Genomic DNA, 19,335 nt, shown 5'->3' with positions numbered 1-19,335 from the left:
AAGCGATTCTCCATCGCTATTGTGACATTGCTCATGGGAGAACCAAGGCCCAGAAGGACCCAAGAGAAAGACTGGAAACCAATCAGTAGAAACTGAAGAAGCGAAGATCAGATCTCACCACCAGAAAGCAGGTCATGGATCTGAGTTTTCCTAAATGCCAACGGCTTCTATTGTTTAACTGGGTGATACATTCATCAAGAAATGGCGAAAGTGCCATCTGGAAAAGGCATTGCTGCTCTTTGTTTTAAGGGCAGTGTGCATGCCAGACCAGTAGAAGTAGGAAAAGAGCACATTTAATGGGCACCACTGGCCCAACTGCTCCCAGCCCAGCACCTGCAAAGGTCAGTGCAACCCTGTAGACATTCTGTGTCGGGAGTGGCTGACCGCAAAGGTGGGAGAGGAATATCCTCCTACCTGGGGGACCGGGTCAAAGATGTGTATGCACCCAGCGATCCTTAATGCACTCAGTGACCGACCACTGGGGTCAGTGTGGTGTCCGGTTTTGTGTGCTATGTTTGCCTGAATAATACTCTTCTTTCTCCATTTTAGCCCTTTGTCAACAAAACAGGAAACAGCAAGAAAATCTGAGATGGAGCTGTTCCCACAAGTGGTGATGGCAGGAGAGATCCTGCCACTGCTTGAGTCAAAGGCAAAATGGCCATCCTTTCCTGCCAGGCAGGAAGAACCCCAAAACAAGTACATTACCTTCCCCTCCTCACTTTGAGGAAGGGATAGGCATAGGGTGTCTAAGTAAGAAAGTACCATGCCAGTCTGTTATTGAGCAGCCCCAGAACACACACAGGAGCAAGGGGACACTGACCTCTTTCATTACAGAGGAAGGACTCAAAGTCATGTTGGGAAACCGATCAAATGGTTAAAAACAAACAAAGACGGGGAGTGGGAAGTTAGCAAGTGATGAATCACTTAAAGCAATAGTTACGTGGAGCCATATTTGTAGGTTAAAATGCAATGTAACACTGCTAATCCCAAGGAATATCCTCACAGCAGATTTTTCTCATCAAGAAGGGTAACGGACCAGCTAAAATTTTTGGGCATTCATAATCTGATGACTGGTCTCCTCCCAATAACTGGGAGAAGTCCAAATCAAAGACAGAAGCATGTGAAATAAAAACAGTGACTTATTTTGTAACATCTAAGCAGACTACCAGCAGATGATTTATGCTAAATTTACAGACCTGACGGTTTTCCTGTTAACAGAATATTTATTTCGTTGCATTACCACTCTGTTCTCTGTAGGCATCCTCCCTCCATGAGAGCATACACCCACCTACAGCCATTTAATTGCTCTGGTAAATCTGAGCCTTGTAGAACTTTTCCTATGCCCATCTGATACACAGAAAGGCAGGATGGGGCCCTTATGCGGCTCAGTCAGCTAAGCGTCCGACTCTTAATTTCAGCTCAAGTTATGACCTCACGGTTCATGAGTTTGAGCCCCACATTGGGCTCCTCGCTGACAGCTCGGAGCCTTCTTGGGATTCCTTCTCTTTCTTTCCCTCCCCGCTTTCTCTCTCTCTCTCTCTCTCTCAAAATAAATAAACTTAAAAAAAAAAAAAAAGGCAGGATAAACTTGGGGGATAGGTTACTGATTTAAAGCCTATCTCATTTTTGACTTTCCTTTCTCAATGCAACTTAACTCACTTCAGTAAAAAAAATAAACTAATGACGTTCTAGACATTGCCCTTATCCACACTTCCACAATCATGCGGGGGATCAATAATCAGTTTCTGCAAAGCTCTTGGCTTCTTCAATTTGTAAAACCACAAGCTCATTTTATCACTGCTCTAAATGGCTAGGTTGGCTGATAAATGACACCCAAAATTTCCATTAAAATAATAGGCCTTTCAAAGAGTTCCTCCCCTAAAGACCGTCAAAGGCAGGAAAACAGCATTAGAAGGGCGTTTCAAATAGGCTGGATCTCTTAATGAAAGGGAGTCAAAAGCTCAACATAATTCATGATGACTATCTGAATTCCCTAGATTCTTCCTGGAGTTCTCCACCAAGAAGATACTTCAACTTAAAAATCAACAAGTAAATGCCAGGTCCTTGTTTGTCCTCCCATTTCATTGAAATGCAACGTTGAATTATCACCGACTTAGAAGAAGCTCTTCCTGAAATCATTCTTCATAAGGCTGAGATTTAAAGTTTAAGGATTTTAAGAAAATGAAGACAAAAAAAAAATTGAAAAACACACCCGGAACTTGTCATTTAGATCCTAGCAAAGCACTCCATTCACTCTTCAAAGACGACAACAAGGGCACTAGTTAAGATGGATTTTGATCTATTAGGACATCACAGGATGCCTTAGAAACCGAGGTCGGTCGTCTATGCGCAAAAAGGATCCTCACATTCTGTAACTCTCTGAAAGGCGAGAGTGTGGTCTGGGAGCTTGTTTCAACATGATTCACAATCACCAGTTAAAAATCAAGAATTGTGTTTTTTCTTTAAGTTCATATGACCTTACCTGAGAATGGGTTTTGGTTCATTTTTTTTTTAAGTTAGCATTTTTTTTTTTTAAAGATTGGGGGTTAAGTGGCATAAATATTCTTGCTCTTTAATAAACTCAGAACTTTAAAACTGTTAACTCCAATCATGTTTTGAAATAACTATCGTTTCTCTAATTGTGAATAAAATAAACACTGATAGGGCTGACCCCTTACCAAGCGGCAGGAGTGTCTATAAACTGAGTACAAAGATCCTAAAAGGACGGAAGGTCTTGGATTTAGTCTTATGATGCTTTCATTCACACAAGAACATCCCTGTCGTACATCCCTATTTGAAGGTCTGGAGAAATTAAAGTCAGCAAGAGATTAAATGAAAATAGTTAAGCTGGAAATGAAAACATGTGGCACAAGAATCAAACTATGGGCAGAAAAATTCAGCATCAGGATTTGGGGCGGGATAAAAAGAACCAAAATTGTGGGAGTTGATACTCGTGTTATGAGCAAATACTCCTTTATTTTGGAAGATTATGAAACTGTCAAAGTTAACAAAATGCGCGTGTGTGTGTGTGTGTGTGTGAAAATACTGCATATGACATAAAAGCCAAATATACAAAAAGCCTGACCAAAACAGTGGTTTCTAATGCCCTACACTTCGTAGAAAGGGGCTTTTCTACCCGCTGAGCTCTCTTGAGAGTTATGTGCCCTGATTACTTGTATCTCATGCTGTGTTTGAAAAATAAGAACTGTGGGTTTTGGGTTGTTGTTGTTGTTGTTTTGTTTTGTTCACTTCCATGATAAAATCTGAAATGTTTCTCTTACCCCTTTCCTAATGAGCTATTTTGCATGTGAACTAACTGGGAAATACTATGGCCCGATCAACTCTGCTCTTTCAAAACAAAGTGCTGACTCCATATTTTCCAGAGGGTGCTGCGTCAAAGGAAAAGCACTGACCAGACCTAAAATTAACTGAGGGGGGTATTAACATAACTAATAGATTTTCTTTAGCTTGCTGATGAGTAGTTTTGGCACTGGGTACAGGAACCTGCTAGGGTCAGTATTTTTCAAACTCTCTGCCCATGATGAGATACATTCTCATGGCAACCCGGTACTTAACTATACATAAAATATAATTTAAAATACAGAACATACATAAACGTATGAGCCGCAAACAAAAGTTGCATGAAACAGGATTTGTCACAGTGTTCCATTTTCTTTTCTACTTTTCAGAGTTTTGGTTTTTGGAAAATGATGGTTAATAACCCACTAAGTTGATTTCATGACGTATTACTGGGGTTGGGAGGTTCCCGGTTTCGAAACGACGACGCTGGCTTATCCATTTTGTGATAAAGGATAGAATCAAGCAGAAATGGGGGGATGCTTTGGTTCTGGGATGTAAGCATTGCAGCCCAAGGATTAAGAAGAAGCACGGGTCCCCCTGAAAGAGACAGCCAACAATAACAATATCACTGTATCACCACCCTTTTTAGCTTGAGGGACAGAAAGCAAAATGCCCGACACAGTGTGTGAATTCACCTCTGGCCTCTATCCTTGAGGTGGCAGGTAGGAATACGGACAATGGGACTTGTGCCATTTTACCTAAACACTGAGGTCAGAGAATGTGTTTTCAGGTCTAAAGAAGAACCATCACAGAGAACACAAACTAGGTCTAGAGACAGCAATGAGCAGAAAATGAGTAACACAAAACTAGCAGACAGATTCAAATTAAAAATGGATTGATACACCATACCTTTTTCGATTTATTTTGGAGGGTATATCCTCTGTACCAACCTGTCAGGGCATAAGAAAACATAGTCTTTTAAGTTATCTGAGATAATATAAAGATATCAGCAATATACATCCTCCCATTCTATCAGAACATTGGCCTGGAATCCAGGGGGCAATTAGCAGACTATTTAGAATATGTGCAGTTTGGGTTTATTACACGGTCAAAATTTAGATCTATAGGAGAGCTTTATTTTCTCCATAGGTAAAGGATTTAGAATTCAAATAGAATCACGACTCACCTCCGCTCCTTTAGAGAAAGGATAGAACAACAACAACAACAACAACAAAACAAGACAGAAGGCAGGTCAACCTCATAATATCTTAATACCTTAGCCATTCATTGTTTTTGCATGAATGAATAAGACTTTCATCGATATGTATAAATTCAAAAGTCACCCTACACTACTAAATAAAGTAAATATTTTAATAATTTATATAGTCTTTCTCTTATCTAAATTCTCAGGTGAAGAACCACTATTCTACAACAATTAAAAAAATTTTTTTTAATGTTTATTCATTTATGAGACAGAGAGAGACAGAGCATGAGTGGGGGAGGGGCAGAGAGAGAGGGAGACACAGAATCCGAAGCAGGCTCCAGGCTCCGAGCCATCAGCACAGAGCCCGACGCGGGGCTCGAACTCACGGACCGTGAGATCATGACCTGAGCCGAAGTCGGACGCTCAACCGACTGAGCCACCCAGGCGCCCCTCTACAACAATTTTAACGTTTTTTTTTTTTTTTTTAATTTTTTTTTTATTTTTGGGACAGAGAGAGACAGAGCATGAACGGGGGAGGGGCAGAGAGAGAGGGAGACACAGAATCGGAAACAGGCTCCAGGCTCCGAGCCATCAGCCCAGAGCCTGACGCGGGGCTCGAACTCACGGACCGCGAGATCGTGACCTGGCTGAAGTCGGACGCTTAACCGACTGCGCCACCCAGGCGCCCCCCTCTACAACAATTTTAAATGGCAATAGCACATCTCACATACACAAACATTTGCACCTAAAAAAGTTGAAACAAACAAATAGTAAAACAATGTTTTAAACAATTCTTGGCAATGCTATATACACCCCCAACAATAGAAAAAAAACAATTGTTTGCTTGATGAGGCTTTGAATAAAGGCTTTCACTTCTTTATACAAATTTCAATAAATACACATACACCAATGGATGCTTCTCTACCCTCTATCTGGTAGAGGGAATACACAATTTAATCTGTCCATCAACAGATAACTTACATTAAATATTTATTGGACACCTACTAGAGGTAATTTACTGTAATGATTTTCCTCATTCCCCACGTCCATCAGGCATCAAGCTGGTCATCTTGCCTAAGTAACCCCGGCTGGAAGTGGAATATATGTGTAAAGCAGCCATATACATACGGTGAGTAGATGCAAACCGTACTTAAAGCGTCAGGCATCTGCCAACAGGGTTCTAGAACCCTCTTGTAATTTGTTCCATGCGAAATCGCCCAGAAAACAGACGCACAATCTGTTCCGGGTGTATTGCAAGAAGAAAGCTGAATTTGAGCACAGGCTTAACGACATTTTCACAAGTTTCTAAGCTGTCAGCATTCAAACCTTTAAAAGGATTCGGCTATATTTTTTTACGGGAAAGAATAGGGTCCTATGTTGTGAAAGCGTTCCAGGTTCTCATCAAGGCCCAAGGTGGGGAAAAAGATATCTGAACAGGAAACCCTGCTCCCAATTTAGGATGCCAAAGGGCACAAGAGAGCCAGCTGCTAGAACACCAAGCCAGACATCACTGGCTGGTTTTTCTGCCACAGGACAATGCCTTCGCCTCAATCAATGGCTTCAGCCTCATCCTGGCGCGGGGGAGGGGCAGGCAAGCTGAGAAACAATAGTCTCTTCCAAGCCCTTTTCCTCGCCCTGTGTCCTACCAAACCGAGATGGAACCGTTTGGACTTTGCTCCACTGTCAGAGAGGAATTTCTCTGTACTTCTGTAAACAGTATTTTTGTGCAGCCATTCATCACAGAATTATGCTTTCTAAACCCGTCATTTTTGAAAGCTTTTTTTTTTTTTAAACCTCCTAAATCTTCTCTAGAATTGTGGTTTGCATCCAGCCCCCAACTAAAGGCCCAAAATTATCACACTGAATTTGTAGCACGTTCATTTTGCTTGGTATTAGGCGGCGGCACAGTACTCTCTCTCTGCAGTTTTCGTGTTACTGTCAGGACTCCGTAAGTTCACCTGCTAATACCTGCAAGGGATATAAATAAGCAAGAACACCGTTTTCCAACTGATCCCAATATTTAAGACAAGAGAAGCATAGGTAAATATGGTGTGCTTTTAGGCTTCCAAATGCATCGCAATGCAAAGAGACAGTGAAGGCTACATCAAACGAGCAGCTGTGATTCAGGAGTAAACTGGTGAGAATCTCAGATGCTTTTTAAAATTACTTTTTAAGGGGCGCCTGGGTGGCTCAGTCGGTTAAGCGTCCGACTTCAGCTCAGGTCACGATCTCACGGTCCGTGAGTTCGAGCCCCGCATCGGGCTCTGGGCTGATGGCTCAGAGCCTGGAGCCTGTTTCAGATTCTGTGTCTCCCTCTCTCTCTGCCCCTCCCCCATTCATGCTCTGTCTCTCTCTGTCTCAAAAATAAATAAACATTAAAATTACTTTTTAAAAAAAAATTATTTTTTTTTTTTAACGTTTATTTATTATTGAGAGATAGACACAGAGCATGAGCAGGGGAGGGGTAGAGAGAGGGGGGAGACACAGAACCCGAAGCAGGCTCCAGGCTCCGAGCTGTCAGCACAGAGCCAGAAGCGGGGCTCGAACCCACAAACCGCGAGGACATAACCTGAGCTGAAGTTGGTCGCCTAACCAACTGAGCCACCCAGGCGCCCCTAAAATCCGGACATTATCGGGGCACCTGGGTGGCTCATTGAGTTCAGCGTCTGACTTCAGCTCAGGTCATGATCTCGCGGTTTGTGAGTTCAAGCCCCGCATCGGGCTCTGTGTTGACAGCTCGGAGCCTGGAGCCTGCTTCGGTTTCTGTGTCTCCCTCCCTCTCTCTCCCTGAATACACAGAACAGATTGGTGGTTGCCCAGACGCCGGGGGTGGACGGGAGGGCGAAATGCGTGAAGGGAGTCGAAAGGTACAAACTTCTAGTTATAAAATAATGAAGTCACGGGGATGTCATGTGCAGCAGGGCAACCGTCGTTAATGATACTGTGTTGAGTATTTGAAACTTGCTGAGAGAGTAAGTCTTGAAGCTTCTCATCACAAGGGAAAAGGGTTTCGCAACTACTATGCTAATGGATGTTAACAACACTTACTGTGATGAACAGTTTGCAATAAACACAGATATGGAATCGTTATGTTGTACACCTGGAAAAAAATGTTGTGCTTCAATCACACCTCAAGAAAACAAAAGCAGGGCGGGGCGGGGGGGTGGGGGGAGAGCTTCTGACAACCATGGTGAACATCAAAAGCGATTCCAGGCAAAGCGTGGTTCTTCCATTCGGGCACCCGGTCATTTCTGTTTTCCTGGGACTGCCCCAATCCAGGATAAAAATCCGTCCCCTCCGAAATGAACACGCCTGAGAGTTCCTAATTCCACGGGCAAAGTTGCTTCTTTTATCCCGTAGATGTATACATCATCTACGCTGATACAAAAAGTAAAAATACAGGGGCGCCTGGGTGGCTCAGTCGGTTGAGCGACTGACTTCAGCTCAGGTCATGATCTCGCGGTCCGTGAGTTCGAGCCCCGCGTCGGGCTCTGTGCTGACAGCTCAGAGCCTGGAGCCTGTTTCAGATTCTGTGTCTCCCTCTCTCTCTGACCCTCCCTCGTTCATGCTCTGTCTCCCTCTGTCTCAAAAATAAATAAACATTAAAAAAAAAAAAAGTAAAAATACAGAAATAAGATGACCTCATATAGTGGCAGTACTGAGAAGTGTTCAAGGAGAGGAACATGGCGGGATGACTAGTAACATGGTACATTACTTTAGATAAGGTGATCAAGCTTTCCTTGAGAGAATCGGAATGGAACCAGTCATAAAATGGGAGAAGGCAATTAGAAGGTAGTCCGAGGGAGGCATGATTCTCAACCCTGGCTGCCCATTAGGTTTACCAGAGAAGTTTTTAAAATGCCAATGCCTGAGCCACATCCCAAATATTCTGATTTAATTGGACGCAGGTGGGACCCAAGCCGAGCGCTCCTAAAAAGATCCTTGGGTGATGCTGATGGGCAGCCAGGATCGATTGTCCGAACTATCACACGCTATGGGGGAACTTCGTTTGTTTTCTAAGCACAATGGGAAGCCATCGGAAGGTTCTAAATGACATCATCATGCCTTATGCTTTTATTTTTTATTTTTTATTTTTTTTTGGGACAGAGAGAGACAGAGCATGAACGGGGGAGGGGCAGAGAGAGAGGGAGACACAGAATCGGAAAGAGGCTCCAGGCTCCGAGCCGTCAGCCCAGAGCCTGACGCGGGGCTCGAACTCACGGACCGTGAGATCGTGACCTGGCTGAAGTCGGACGCTTAACCGACTGCGCCACCCAGGCGCCCCATGCCTTATGCTTTTAAAACATTATGCTGGCTCTTACATAAGAATGGACTGTGGGAGGTGTGACATAGTGGAAAGAGGAACATCAGGGAGGAGACTAGTAGGTAAAGTGAAAATGGGGAGAGATGAAAAGATGCTGGACCCATTTTGAATCAACAGGCGTTGCTCATGATTTCGCTGGGAACAGCCATGACCCAAGGGATGAAAGGCAAATATTCACGGGCATTCAAATGCTGGGTTTAAGCAACGGAGTGGCTACAATTAATTCTTCAGGACAGGGAGATTGAAAGGAGGAAAGCACTGGGGAATGGGAGGCAGATTCAGGACATGTATCTTGGCCCCTCTGCTTCCCTTCCTGAACAAGTAAACCCTGAGCCATTTCGTAGGACAGGGCAATTTAGGCATTTGCAAGGGGGGTGGGGGAGGCCATCCACACAGGGACCAGACTGGCAGGGCATGTCAGACCCCAGGCAGAACAAAGTACGCATCCATGGGGACTGGGGGATCTGCAAGAAGGTGAAGAGAAGGGCATCCATGCCCAGGCCGTGGGGATGGGGAATGGTGAAATGATACGAGTTATCTGAGAGAGGATAGGCTGAGGAGAATGTCTGTGCGGGAGAAGGTGTGGTAATCGAGACAGATTATTTCCATACCGCGGAACTGATGAAATCGGTAACTATAATAATTTACTGGAATATTAATACTGGAAGCCAGGTCTCTTACTCTCATGGAAGGGAGTTACACGAAAGGGAAAAAACTAGAATGAACTCTGAGATGCCGGACTGGAACTGAAGGCGCCCATGTGTACGCGTGCCTTCAAAAACAGGCAGAGAGGTCAAAATCAATGGCTGTGTTAACCTGTATTTATACACTCATGCCCATTATCCCTAGCTCTGCTGATACCTACTAGCTCTTACGTTTCTAACCCTGATACAGATGATCGCGAGCTCAGAAACGAAGCTATGGAACTGGACTGGAGAGCAACCAGTCCAGGATGAAGCAGGAAGGCAGAAGCAAATCCAGGAAAATGAGTGGAGCTGCAGAATCATCTCATTTGTCTGGACATACGAGGAGGAGCTAATTACTTCTGTCAGGACGTCTGGATCTGAAAAAGAAGTAGGTCCACAGGGCACCACGTACAGAAGACACTTCTAGAGAAACATTATTCAAGACAGGAAATGCAATCAAAGGACATTCCACAGCATCCACTGTTTCTCCTACATAGACCCTATCATCTAGATGATAACTTTTTAAAAGAAATTATATTGCATTTATACTGGGAGATCTCTATTCGGCACAGACAGGTATATGGGTGGTTGGTGGGGAGTGTAAGAGAGTTAAATCCTTATCTTCCATAAGAAGCAGTTACGAAACAAAAATGCAAATGGAAATATCAAGTCACAGAAGCGTGGTTCTTTGGAAATGAAAAAGCATATATACTACAAAAACTGGCTGAAAGAGTTGAAAGCAGAACCAGAAGCCAAGAGGAGGTGTGACGGGACTGCTGTGTATCATTATAAACTTGCTAGAAACGGCCTGGCCTTTAAGATTATATGCATTTCTGACAACGATAAAATTGAAAATTAAGGGTAAAGAGTAAAGCTGATAAGCCCTGGTCAGCCAGGACCAGGCAAAGGCAAAATTATAGGGAAAGAAAACAGAACAAGGCTGAGGGTCGTGTTGATACAGAGGGACGCTGGCGAATTTGGGGGGACGGGGGGAGGGGTGCAGATAGGACTGTTCTGTGTCTTGTGCCGGCATTTTCTGAGTGCATGCATTTGTCAAAATCTGTACTCGGGGCGCCTGGGTGGCTCAGTCGGTGAAGCGTCCGACTTCGGCTCAGGTCATGATCTCACGGTCCGTGAGTTCGAGCCCCGCGTCGGGCTCTGTGCTGACAGCTCAGAGCCTGGAGCCTGCTTCAGATTCTGTGTCTCCCTCTCTCTCTGCCCCTCCCCCGTTCATGCTCTGTCTCTCTCTGTCTCAAAAATAAATAAACATTAAAAAAAAAAAATCTGTACTCCAAACAGGATGAATTCAACTCAGTACAAATGACGTATTTTTTAAAAATGAGAAATGACTCTACGCCCACTAGGATGGTTAAAGTTAAAAAGACTGTACCAGGTGCTGGTACAGATACGGGCAATTAGAATTCTCTCACATTGTGGGTAGTTTCACATCAGATTAAACATACACATGACCTATGACCTAGCAGTATCTCTACTTGGAAGTATTCACCCAAGATCAGTATATGTAAGTGACGGGTCACTAAATTCCACTCCTCAAGCTAGTATTACACTGTATTAGTGTTATACTAAGACACGCATAATCCCATTTATATACAGTTGAAGAGCCGGAAAACTTACACATGGTGACCTACTTTGGAGCGGCAGTTGCTTTTTGGAGCGGGAATTGTGTGGAAGAAGGCAACAGGGTGCTCTTTGGGGCAAGGGAAACGTTCTACATCTTGACTGGGAGGATTAGGTACATGGAGTGCATTCGTTCACCAAGATTCATTGAACTGAATACCTAAGATGAGTATATTTTATTGTATATGAATTTTACTGCGAATTTTAAAAGCCATGTAAAACTTCACACTATCAAATGAGCATTACAAAGTGAGCACCTCAATGGGGCACCTGGGTGGCTCAGTCAGTTGAGTGTCTGACTCTGGATTTGGGCTCAGGTCATGATCTCACAGTTCATGAGTTCAGGTCCCGCACTGGGCTCTGTGCTGACAGTGTGGAGCCTGCTTGGAACTCTCTCTTTCTTCCTCTCTCTGTGCCCCGCCCCAGCTCTCTCTCTCTCTTTCTCTCAAAATAAATAAACTTTATAGGAAGAAACAAACCAAAACAAAGTAAGCACCTCAAGGTGATCTAGAATTCCATGATAATGACATTGCTCCCAAATATTACTGAATATTTTTGTCCGAAAATGCCTCCAAAAGCAGTGAGGCATGTATGAAAAAAATCACAGGACCATTTTTCCACCGTTTTTATTTTAACTGTGCCTCCTTAAAACATCATTGATCTTCACTGCTCATTCTGTGCTCCAAGGCGAATCTGAACGAGTTTTGCTATTTCCAAAAGTTCAGCCACAGATCGGAGATTCATTCGCTCATTCAACAGAGAGATGCCAAGAGAGCGAGACGTACGACATCTCCGCCCTTCCGAGTCTTGCTTTATGATGGGAAGAAAAACACAAGTATCCATAAGCCCCAGCAAATAACCAAGTAACTGCACATGGGGCTAAATGGTATTAAGGAAGGAGAGTAATGTTGGGGAGTGATGAGTGGGGGTGGGGCTGCCTTAGAAAGTGTGGTTCCAAACTCTCTTGGAGGAGCGACTGGAGCCAAGGATTTACATCACCAACGTGGCCATTCATTTATTATACATAAAAACACTGAGGGCTCCTGGGTGGCTCAGTTGCTTAAGCGTGGGACTTCGGCTCAGGCCGTGGTCTCGCGGTCTGTGAGTTCGCGCCCCGCGTCGCGCTCTGCGCTGACAGCTCAGACCCCGAAGCCTGCTTCCGATTCTGTGTCTCCTTCTCTCTCTGTCCCTCCCCCGCTCATGCTCTGTCTCTCTGTCTCTTAATAACAAATAAACGTTTAAAAGAAAAAAAAAAACACTCACTGAATGCCAGCAGCCCAGACGTCTTCAAGGAGGAAGGAAATAGATCCATAAACAAATCATTAAATACAAAGGGCTTCTAATGGGAAGGCTGGAAGACACTGGCACACAGAGGGAGAATTATGAATGTCCTGAAGACTCCAAAGGCAATTGCTGAGGGGGACTCAGGACTTCCTGCACCATAAAAGCATTATTTAGATGTGTAACTCATGGAGTTTTGTAAAATCTCTCATTTTGCAATCCCACAATGAATTAGCCACTGCGCCCCCCCCCCCCACAAGAACAGTAAAGAGTTTTTGTGCTGTAAAATATACATAAAATTTACTCTTTTAGCCATTTTGAGGTATTCGGTTCAGTGGCGCTAAGTACATTCACGATGTTGCGATAATGTTGAGATCCCCGGAATTAAAGGCAAAAAACCAGACAGGGAGCCCTTGTTTATACGCACCATGACATGGGGGAGGGGAAGGGCCAGAGATGATCCCCAGAGGGAGAGCATGTGATAAATCCTGTTCTTTTTAAGTGTCCCCTGGGTCTGGGAGTTTGCTGGGTATATGGCACGGTTAATCAGGCCAAGGTCAAAGGTCCATCCCCTGTGGGCCAGGGAAACCTGTCCGGGTTCGCTGGCTGGTTTCCGTGGCCAAAGCCTGCCCTCCCATCCCCGAGCCAATGCTCCTCAAAGAGATGGCTGAGGTCCCTCCGGGGAAGCTGGTGAGCTGGAACAGCTGGGTGCAAACTCCTCAGAGGACAGACAGATACAGCTCACTGTCGGATCCTGGTTCCTAGGCGGCACTCTCACTGCCGGCCAGAGCCTCCAACCGTAGGATGCGTGCTTCCCAAAGGCAATGGGCAGCTCACCAGTGCTTTTGGAAATGAGGTCAAAGGCAGAAATGAAAAGGATGCAAAGGCAGTCAAAGGTGATTCAAGCCCGTTATACCTGTTTGGGAGACAAATCAGGCTTCCCAGTGAAATATCTTCGCTCACTTTTGTGCCTTTACGATACACAGATAGATGTTGTTAAGTCTGAACTCCAAAGGAACTCAGAGTGCCCTGAAATTTAACACCCTTACTTAAAAAAGAGGAAACACAAGCAAGGAATGGGAAAGGTTGTACAGAGTCAACCAGCGACTTAGAATCTAAGCTGAGAATGCAAACACAGGTCTCCTGCCGCCCGGGTCATCACTGCCTCCGTGGCCATGCAGCGGATGAACGGGACGCTTGCTCAAGGCACTGCCTCCCACGGGAAGGAAGCCTGGCCATGGAATCCAACCGGTAGAAAACCCATGCACACTAGCATGCCAAGTCAGTGGAAAAGAAAGAGATGTGGTTTCCGTCTTTCACTTTATTTCTTGAGTGAACAGGAAAGAGCCCCGTCTTTGCAGTACCTGGCACATCGCGGGCAATCCGTAACGCTTAAATGGCTGTATCAGAGAAGGTCTTGTGAGCGAGCCAGTGGTCATGGACAGAACAGATGAATGCAAGGCCAGACCCGTGCAATAAAATCTGCACCTCTAAAACCAGACCCCAAAGCGAGGTCTGAGCAAGGCGTGGGGTCCCATGCCCAACGGGCCAGAGCTGGGCAGACCCTAAGCACCAGCCTGGAGGCCAGAATGTCCAGAAAAGAGGAGGCGTGGCTCCTTATGAAGACTCATCTGAAATGAAAAAGCCCGGTTCTGTGCTCACCAGGTCTGCGGGACTCCGTTTCTTCAGCTGTGAAAGTAATTAGGCTTTCGTGTCTTAAATTTCCTTCCACAAAAACATTCAACTTTTTTCCCCCAGTGTGTTAGCTCATAAAATCCGAGTCCATAGCTAAAAATGCCCAAGTTTCTCCTCGTTGCCTACTAGAGATAGTAATGCCAGAGACTTCTTTCAACCAGCCAACGCCTCCTGAGACAGGCAGAGGGGCCGGTCCAGGGTGGGGGTGGGGGCAGACCCAAGCCACAGCCGGCACGACGGAGACACGAGTATCCAAACGCCCACCGCAAAAGGAGGAGACCTCCCTTGGCTTCACAGACGCCCCGAAGCTCGGCGACACCAGGGGAATTCAATTTCCCCTAGTCTGATCAACATCGTCGCTCTGGTTTGCCAACTCCCTCTTTCCTGGATGTCGCCTTTTCCTTCTTTCTTGTTTCAGGCAAAGCAGTGCGGCCAGCAGTCAGCTGTCTTGCCAGGGGCTCTAACTGCCGTCATCCGTGATGTGGGTCTCTAGCTTCTCCAACTAGTTCAAGGAAGCTGAAACGACGGGATGTGGCGCAACTCACCGCGGCGCCGGGATCAGCATCAGCGCCGATTTGCGAGAGGGACGAGAGAGGGATGCAGGTTTGGGAGTGAGGAATCCACGAGAATCCAGCAAGATGTATTTAAGGAGGCCCATTTCCATAAAGACCTATGTCTGGCTCCACGGGGCTCCGAGGGGTTGGGAGACTGTGCACCCCAAACCCCGCTCTCAAAGGCTCTCTAATCTCGTCGCTGGTGGAACAGAGACACGGGTGAGGGGAAGGCACGCTTGCGTGGCCAGTTTGCCGAGGATTTCTGGAAACGCAGCGCAGGCTGCTCTTTTCAGGTAACCGTCTGAGCCTACTGAGGAGGCCACCGAGGTAAAGGGCACGCATAAACACGGCCTTACTCTCCCAGGGGAGAATGGAGGCCCCAGAAAGATAGGAAACTCCTCCCGGGCGGAGTACCGGAAACACTGGTGTTTTAGCTTAGAGCACGAGTCGGGTGAAGGGAGCAATGCCCCCTTGCCGATGACCCAGCAAGGTCATCGCCAATGACCCAGCGCCGTCCAGAGAGCCCCACCAGTCTGGGACACTTAGCACTAACTTGCTCCCAGTTCCTCGGCGCGATGCATCCTAAAAACGAAAGGGCAGAGCTGTACTTACAGACTCTTCAAGTGAACCGCTGGGCTCCGCCTTGAGAACCCAGACAGAGCTCAGGACGTGCCGCCAGGGGTATGATGACATCAGCAGTGGCAGAAGCCGAGGCGGGGCCCAGCAGCGCTGACGGCACCGAGAGTCTCGGTAGCGGAAGATCAGCGGCAAGGCCACGAACGGGAACCACACGAAACCTTCCGAGAGCGTCCGAGCCAATGACCGCTGCGTTCGATTCCGATGCCCTCTTTACTAACACAAGCAGGAGGGTGCCATCGGGGACGCCAGTCATCCGTTCGGTGGCAGACACATACAGGGAGGGAGACTGCTTCAGGCTGACCACTCTGCTTCTCTTGCCCCCACACCTGAGGGGGTTGGACACACTATCAGTGACAGCAGTCTAGCCCCTCCATAATTCTGACCTTGTGTGTGTGGACGGGGGGGACAGGAACCCGTATCTCTGGGAGGAGATGACTGTGCTATGCTCCCCTGGAATAGACATGCCTACCTGCTCAGAGAAAGCCAGCTCCTGAAAACAGGCGGGGGGGGGGGGGGTGGGAAGGAGTGGGGGGAGCGGCCGAGACACGTGGGCACTGGGGGTGCAGCGGGCCCAAACACACTCTGGGCTTTGAGAGCAGGGAGGGGACCACCTGGCCAGAGCAGCAGACAAGTGTGGCAGGGCCGTGGAGGGGAGGACGTTCAGGAAGGGTTCAGGGGCGCCTGGGTGGCTCAGTCAGTTAAGCGTCTGACTTCGGCTCAGGTCATAATCTCACGGTTCGTGGGTTCGAGCCCCACGTCGGGCTCTGTGCTGACAGCTCGGAGCCTGGAGCCTGCTTGGGATTCTGTGCCTCCTTCTGTCTCTGCCCCTTCCCCACTCATGCTAGGTCTCTCTCTCTCTCTCTCTCAAAAGTAAATAAACGTGAAAAAATAATAATAAAATAAAAATTAAATTAAGAAAAAAAGAAAGAGCTCACCCCAATGCAGACACATTTGGGGTGGTGGTAAGCTGGTCTGCCAGCTACTTAAAAAGCAAAAAAGAACCTCACCCTCTTCGAAAAACTGTATGTCACGTCCAAAATAGAAGAGTCATTTCCTCAAAGGCCTCGCAATGAAGAAAGAACATTCTACTTGGAATCCACAGGGCCCGGGTGACAGTCACAGCTTACCACTTCCTAGCCGTGTAAAGTTCCAAGCTTCTTAACCTGACTTTCACATTTATTAAACGAGCATCAGTAACTCTGCTCTCCCCGGATTGAAAGAACTAATATTCAGTACATGAAAGCCCTTAGCTCAATGCCTGGCACAGGCAGGAGACGGAAGATGCCAGACAAATCTGGCACCAAGGGTACCAGTGACATCATCCAGGGGCTATCTCCTACCTCCAGGGCCATCGTCTGGTTCCTGTGTTGATGACGCTAGACTATTTAAAGTTCTCTTTTCTTTGTTTTCTGAGGAATGTGTCTGTGCTCCCTGGAAGAAGAACTTCTCTAAATCATTCTTAAGTTCCTGACGACGAACTGAGCCGAAGCAGACGTGAGGCAGCTGGAAGCTTCACTCCAGACCCGGAGCACCTGATAAGATACGCTTGTAGTTTCCAAGATGGTAAGTTCCGTGGCCCCAAGGAAATCATGGAAAAGAGGACTTTAAGGGAAAAGTAATCAGAAAAAGTTACCGAAACAGCGCGGGTGACAGGAAAACCATGACAATGGCTGGAATAATGGAGAAAATGGTGCTAAACAACTCAGGGTCTGAGCAGATACTGAATGCAGCCAAAAAAGAACTCAGAAGTTACCAAAATAGGGTATTTGGAGGCCTGACTTGACGTTCGGTGGGCAATGAACGTGACGGGAAGACTAACAAAACAAAAAGCTCTCCTCCAACCCCCTCCCAGTCTTTCAACTCCAACTCTAGTAACAGACTCTTCAATCTGTATTGGTGGACACTAAACAAGTATTCAAGGTTAGAAATTTAGTGTCAGTTACTTTTGCCACCTAGAAGATGGACTACCTTGCCAGGTACAGTTGTTTAAAATCTTAGATTCCTACCGGCAAAGTTGAGTGCAGATGTATTTAATACTGATCAGATGACAAACGCTGGGGACACATACACAGAACATAAGGGTCGGACTGAAAATCTTTCTGTAACAAGAATCCTGCCTATCTTACTCTGTGCACAGTTCTTTGTAGCCTGAGTTCTACAAGGCGGCGAGGCAAGGAAAAGAACCAAAGTTCCCACCTGCTTCTAAGACTGGTTCGCGGGATTCAGGTTTTTCAGGCAGCATGTTTTCTATGACACTTTCTATTGGAGGACTCGCCTCTACGCGTTGAATAAAATGGGGCACTCCAGCACAGAGTGGGTATTTGTGATGCCCAAGTCCCCTTGTGTGCTTTTTGAGATCATAAATTGCCCTTATATTACCATGAGCAAAGTAGAGGCATACGTCAACCCGAATTCTCTCTCCAGATATAAGCAAGAGGAGAAATATGGTTCTCGTATGTGCCCTCAATCGATCTTAAATTTGCCTCTAGGACTTTCTCTTTACGCTAATCGTTCACAGAGTCTTACCTATGCCACAATGCTTTGATGTGCTACGTTTCACAATGGAGAAGAGACACCTAAGGCATTTTTGGTAAAAGTTACACACCAAATAATGTGAATGGCCCAGCATCCAGAAGTGCAAAGAGAGCCATGCGTGGTTACGTGTACGTGTGGGATGGAAGGAGCTTGCTCACTACTTTGCCACCTTCTCGACCCCTTGATCCCAGCAAGATCCCTTGGAGATGGAAATTAATGGGACACCAAAAGCTCAGGAGACCATTCCTCCAGAGCATTCCCCAAAACACTTTTGCTTTCAGGCTGGGCTTGCCTCTTCAGCTGCATCACAACAACATAACTGAACGAAGGCACCGCTCGGAAAAAAGTCCTGACCCCTATGCTAGAAGGTGCCGCGTCCTACCTCCTAATATACCAGTAACCTAAATTTTAAGGATGGCATTTTACAAGCACATCCAAATATGCTTCCGAAAGAAGAAAAGGCACTCTCCGCTAGCTAAGATTAAATCTGAAACTTCTCACCGGTTCTGCTCTTAATTAGTTTTTCTTGTAAACACACTCCCGCCACCACATCCATCTTTTGGGAAAACATGTCTCAGGAACACATGTCCCCAGGAGTAGTAGCTGACAGGCAGGACTGAAGGTAAAGGTCAGACAGATGTGGGAAATGACCGGCACACTCAACAAGGCCTAATTTGCTTCCCAGGCTGATGCCAAAATGTTAGCACGCAGTCCTTATCATAAAATCCAAGCCGTTGGGCTCGCTGCCAGTGATGTGTGTGAAAGGCAGTGGTTTTTAACCCTAGAACATGGTGAGGCCACGGATTCTGAGTTACAGTATACTTTCAATGATCTTGCCCCGCCGGGTGACAAAAGCAAATGAAAGTTACAAACACATCAGACGCCTTATTTCAGCTTCTACCCAGTAGCATTTTCTACATGCTGGTAAGAATTGAGTTTTTACGAATTAATCTCGGTTTGCTTTTGTCTCTTACTCGTCTGTGATCATCGTGCAAAGCTGACCACATGGGGAAGAAAACACGAAGAGGTACAACAGGGGCATGTCAAGGCTACCGGGCTGTACAGGACAGGAAGGTGTGACAATCCCTCTTCCTGAATCAGACATTCTGAAAGAGCTCAGTAAGACCTTACGGTATCAGATGGTCCAATACGGGTCCACTTAGCACATCTCAGAAAGGTGCTTATTAAGCCTCTGCTGGAAAAAAGTTCTTTCTGATGCTCCTGTTAGAGTTTTGTCAGCCACGGAACCAAAATTCAGTGCCATGGAACTCTACCTATCTGCCAGGATATTGCCCGCTATACTCACTCACAAAAAAAATCCTGCTTTAGGGGCGCCTGGGTGGCTCAGTCAGTGAAGCATCCGACTCTTGATTTTGGCTCAGGTCGTGATCTCACAAGTGTGAGATCAAGCCCTGTGTCAGGCTCCACACTCGGCAATGGAGCCTGCTTGGGATTCTCTCTCTCCCTCTCTCTCTCTCT

General features: G+C 46.2%; 1 protein-coding gene across 4 annotated transcripts in view; it reads right to left on the bottom strand.

Moving 5' to 3' along the window:
* DOCK5 (dedicator of cytokinesis 5) overlaps positions 1–19,335 on the bottom strand; it is a 218,451-nt gene that overhangs the window by 131,976 nt on the left and 67,140 nt on the right. For all 4 annotated transcript variants that reach the window (XM_078445433.2, XM_078445432.2, XM_078445434.2 and 1 more), the window contains exon 3: positions 4,210–4,250. In XM_078445433.2, coding sequence (XP_078301559.1) covers positions 4,210–4,250 — 41 coding nt within the window. The remainder of the gene's footprint in view (positions 1–4,209; positions 4,251–19,335) is intronic.

Source organism: Panthera onca, chromosome B1 (assembly GCF_046562875.1).
Source record: "Panthera onca isolate mPanOnc1 chromosome B1, mPanOnc1 haplotype 2, whole genome shotgun sequence".
Classification (NCBI taxonomy): Eukaryota; Metazoa; Chordata; class Mammalia; order Carnivora; family Felidae; genus Panthera; species Panthera onca.
The sequence above is the reverse complement of the archived record's forward strand: the minus strand, read 5'-3'. Positions and strand labels throughout refer to the sequence as shown.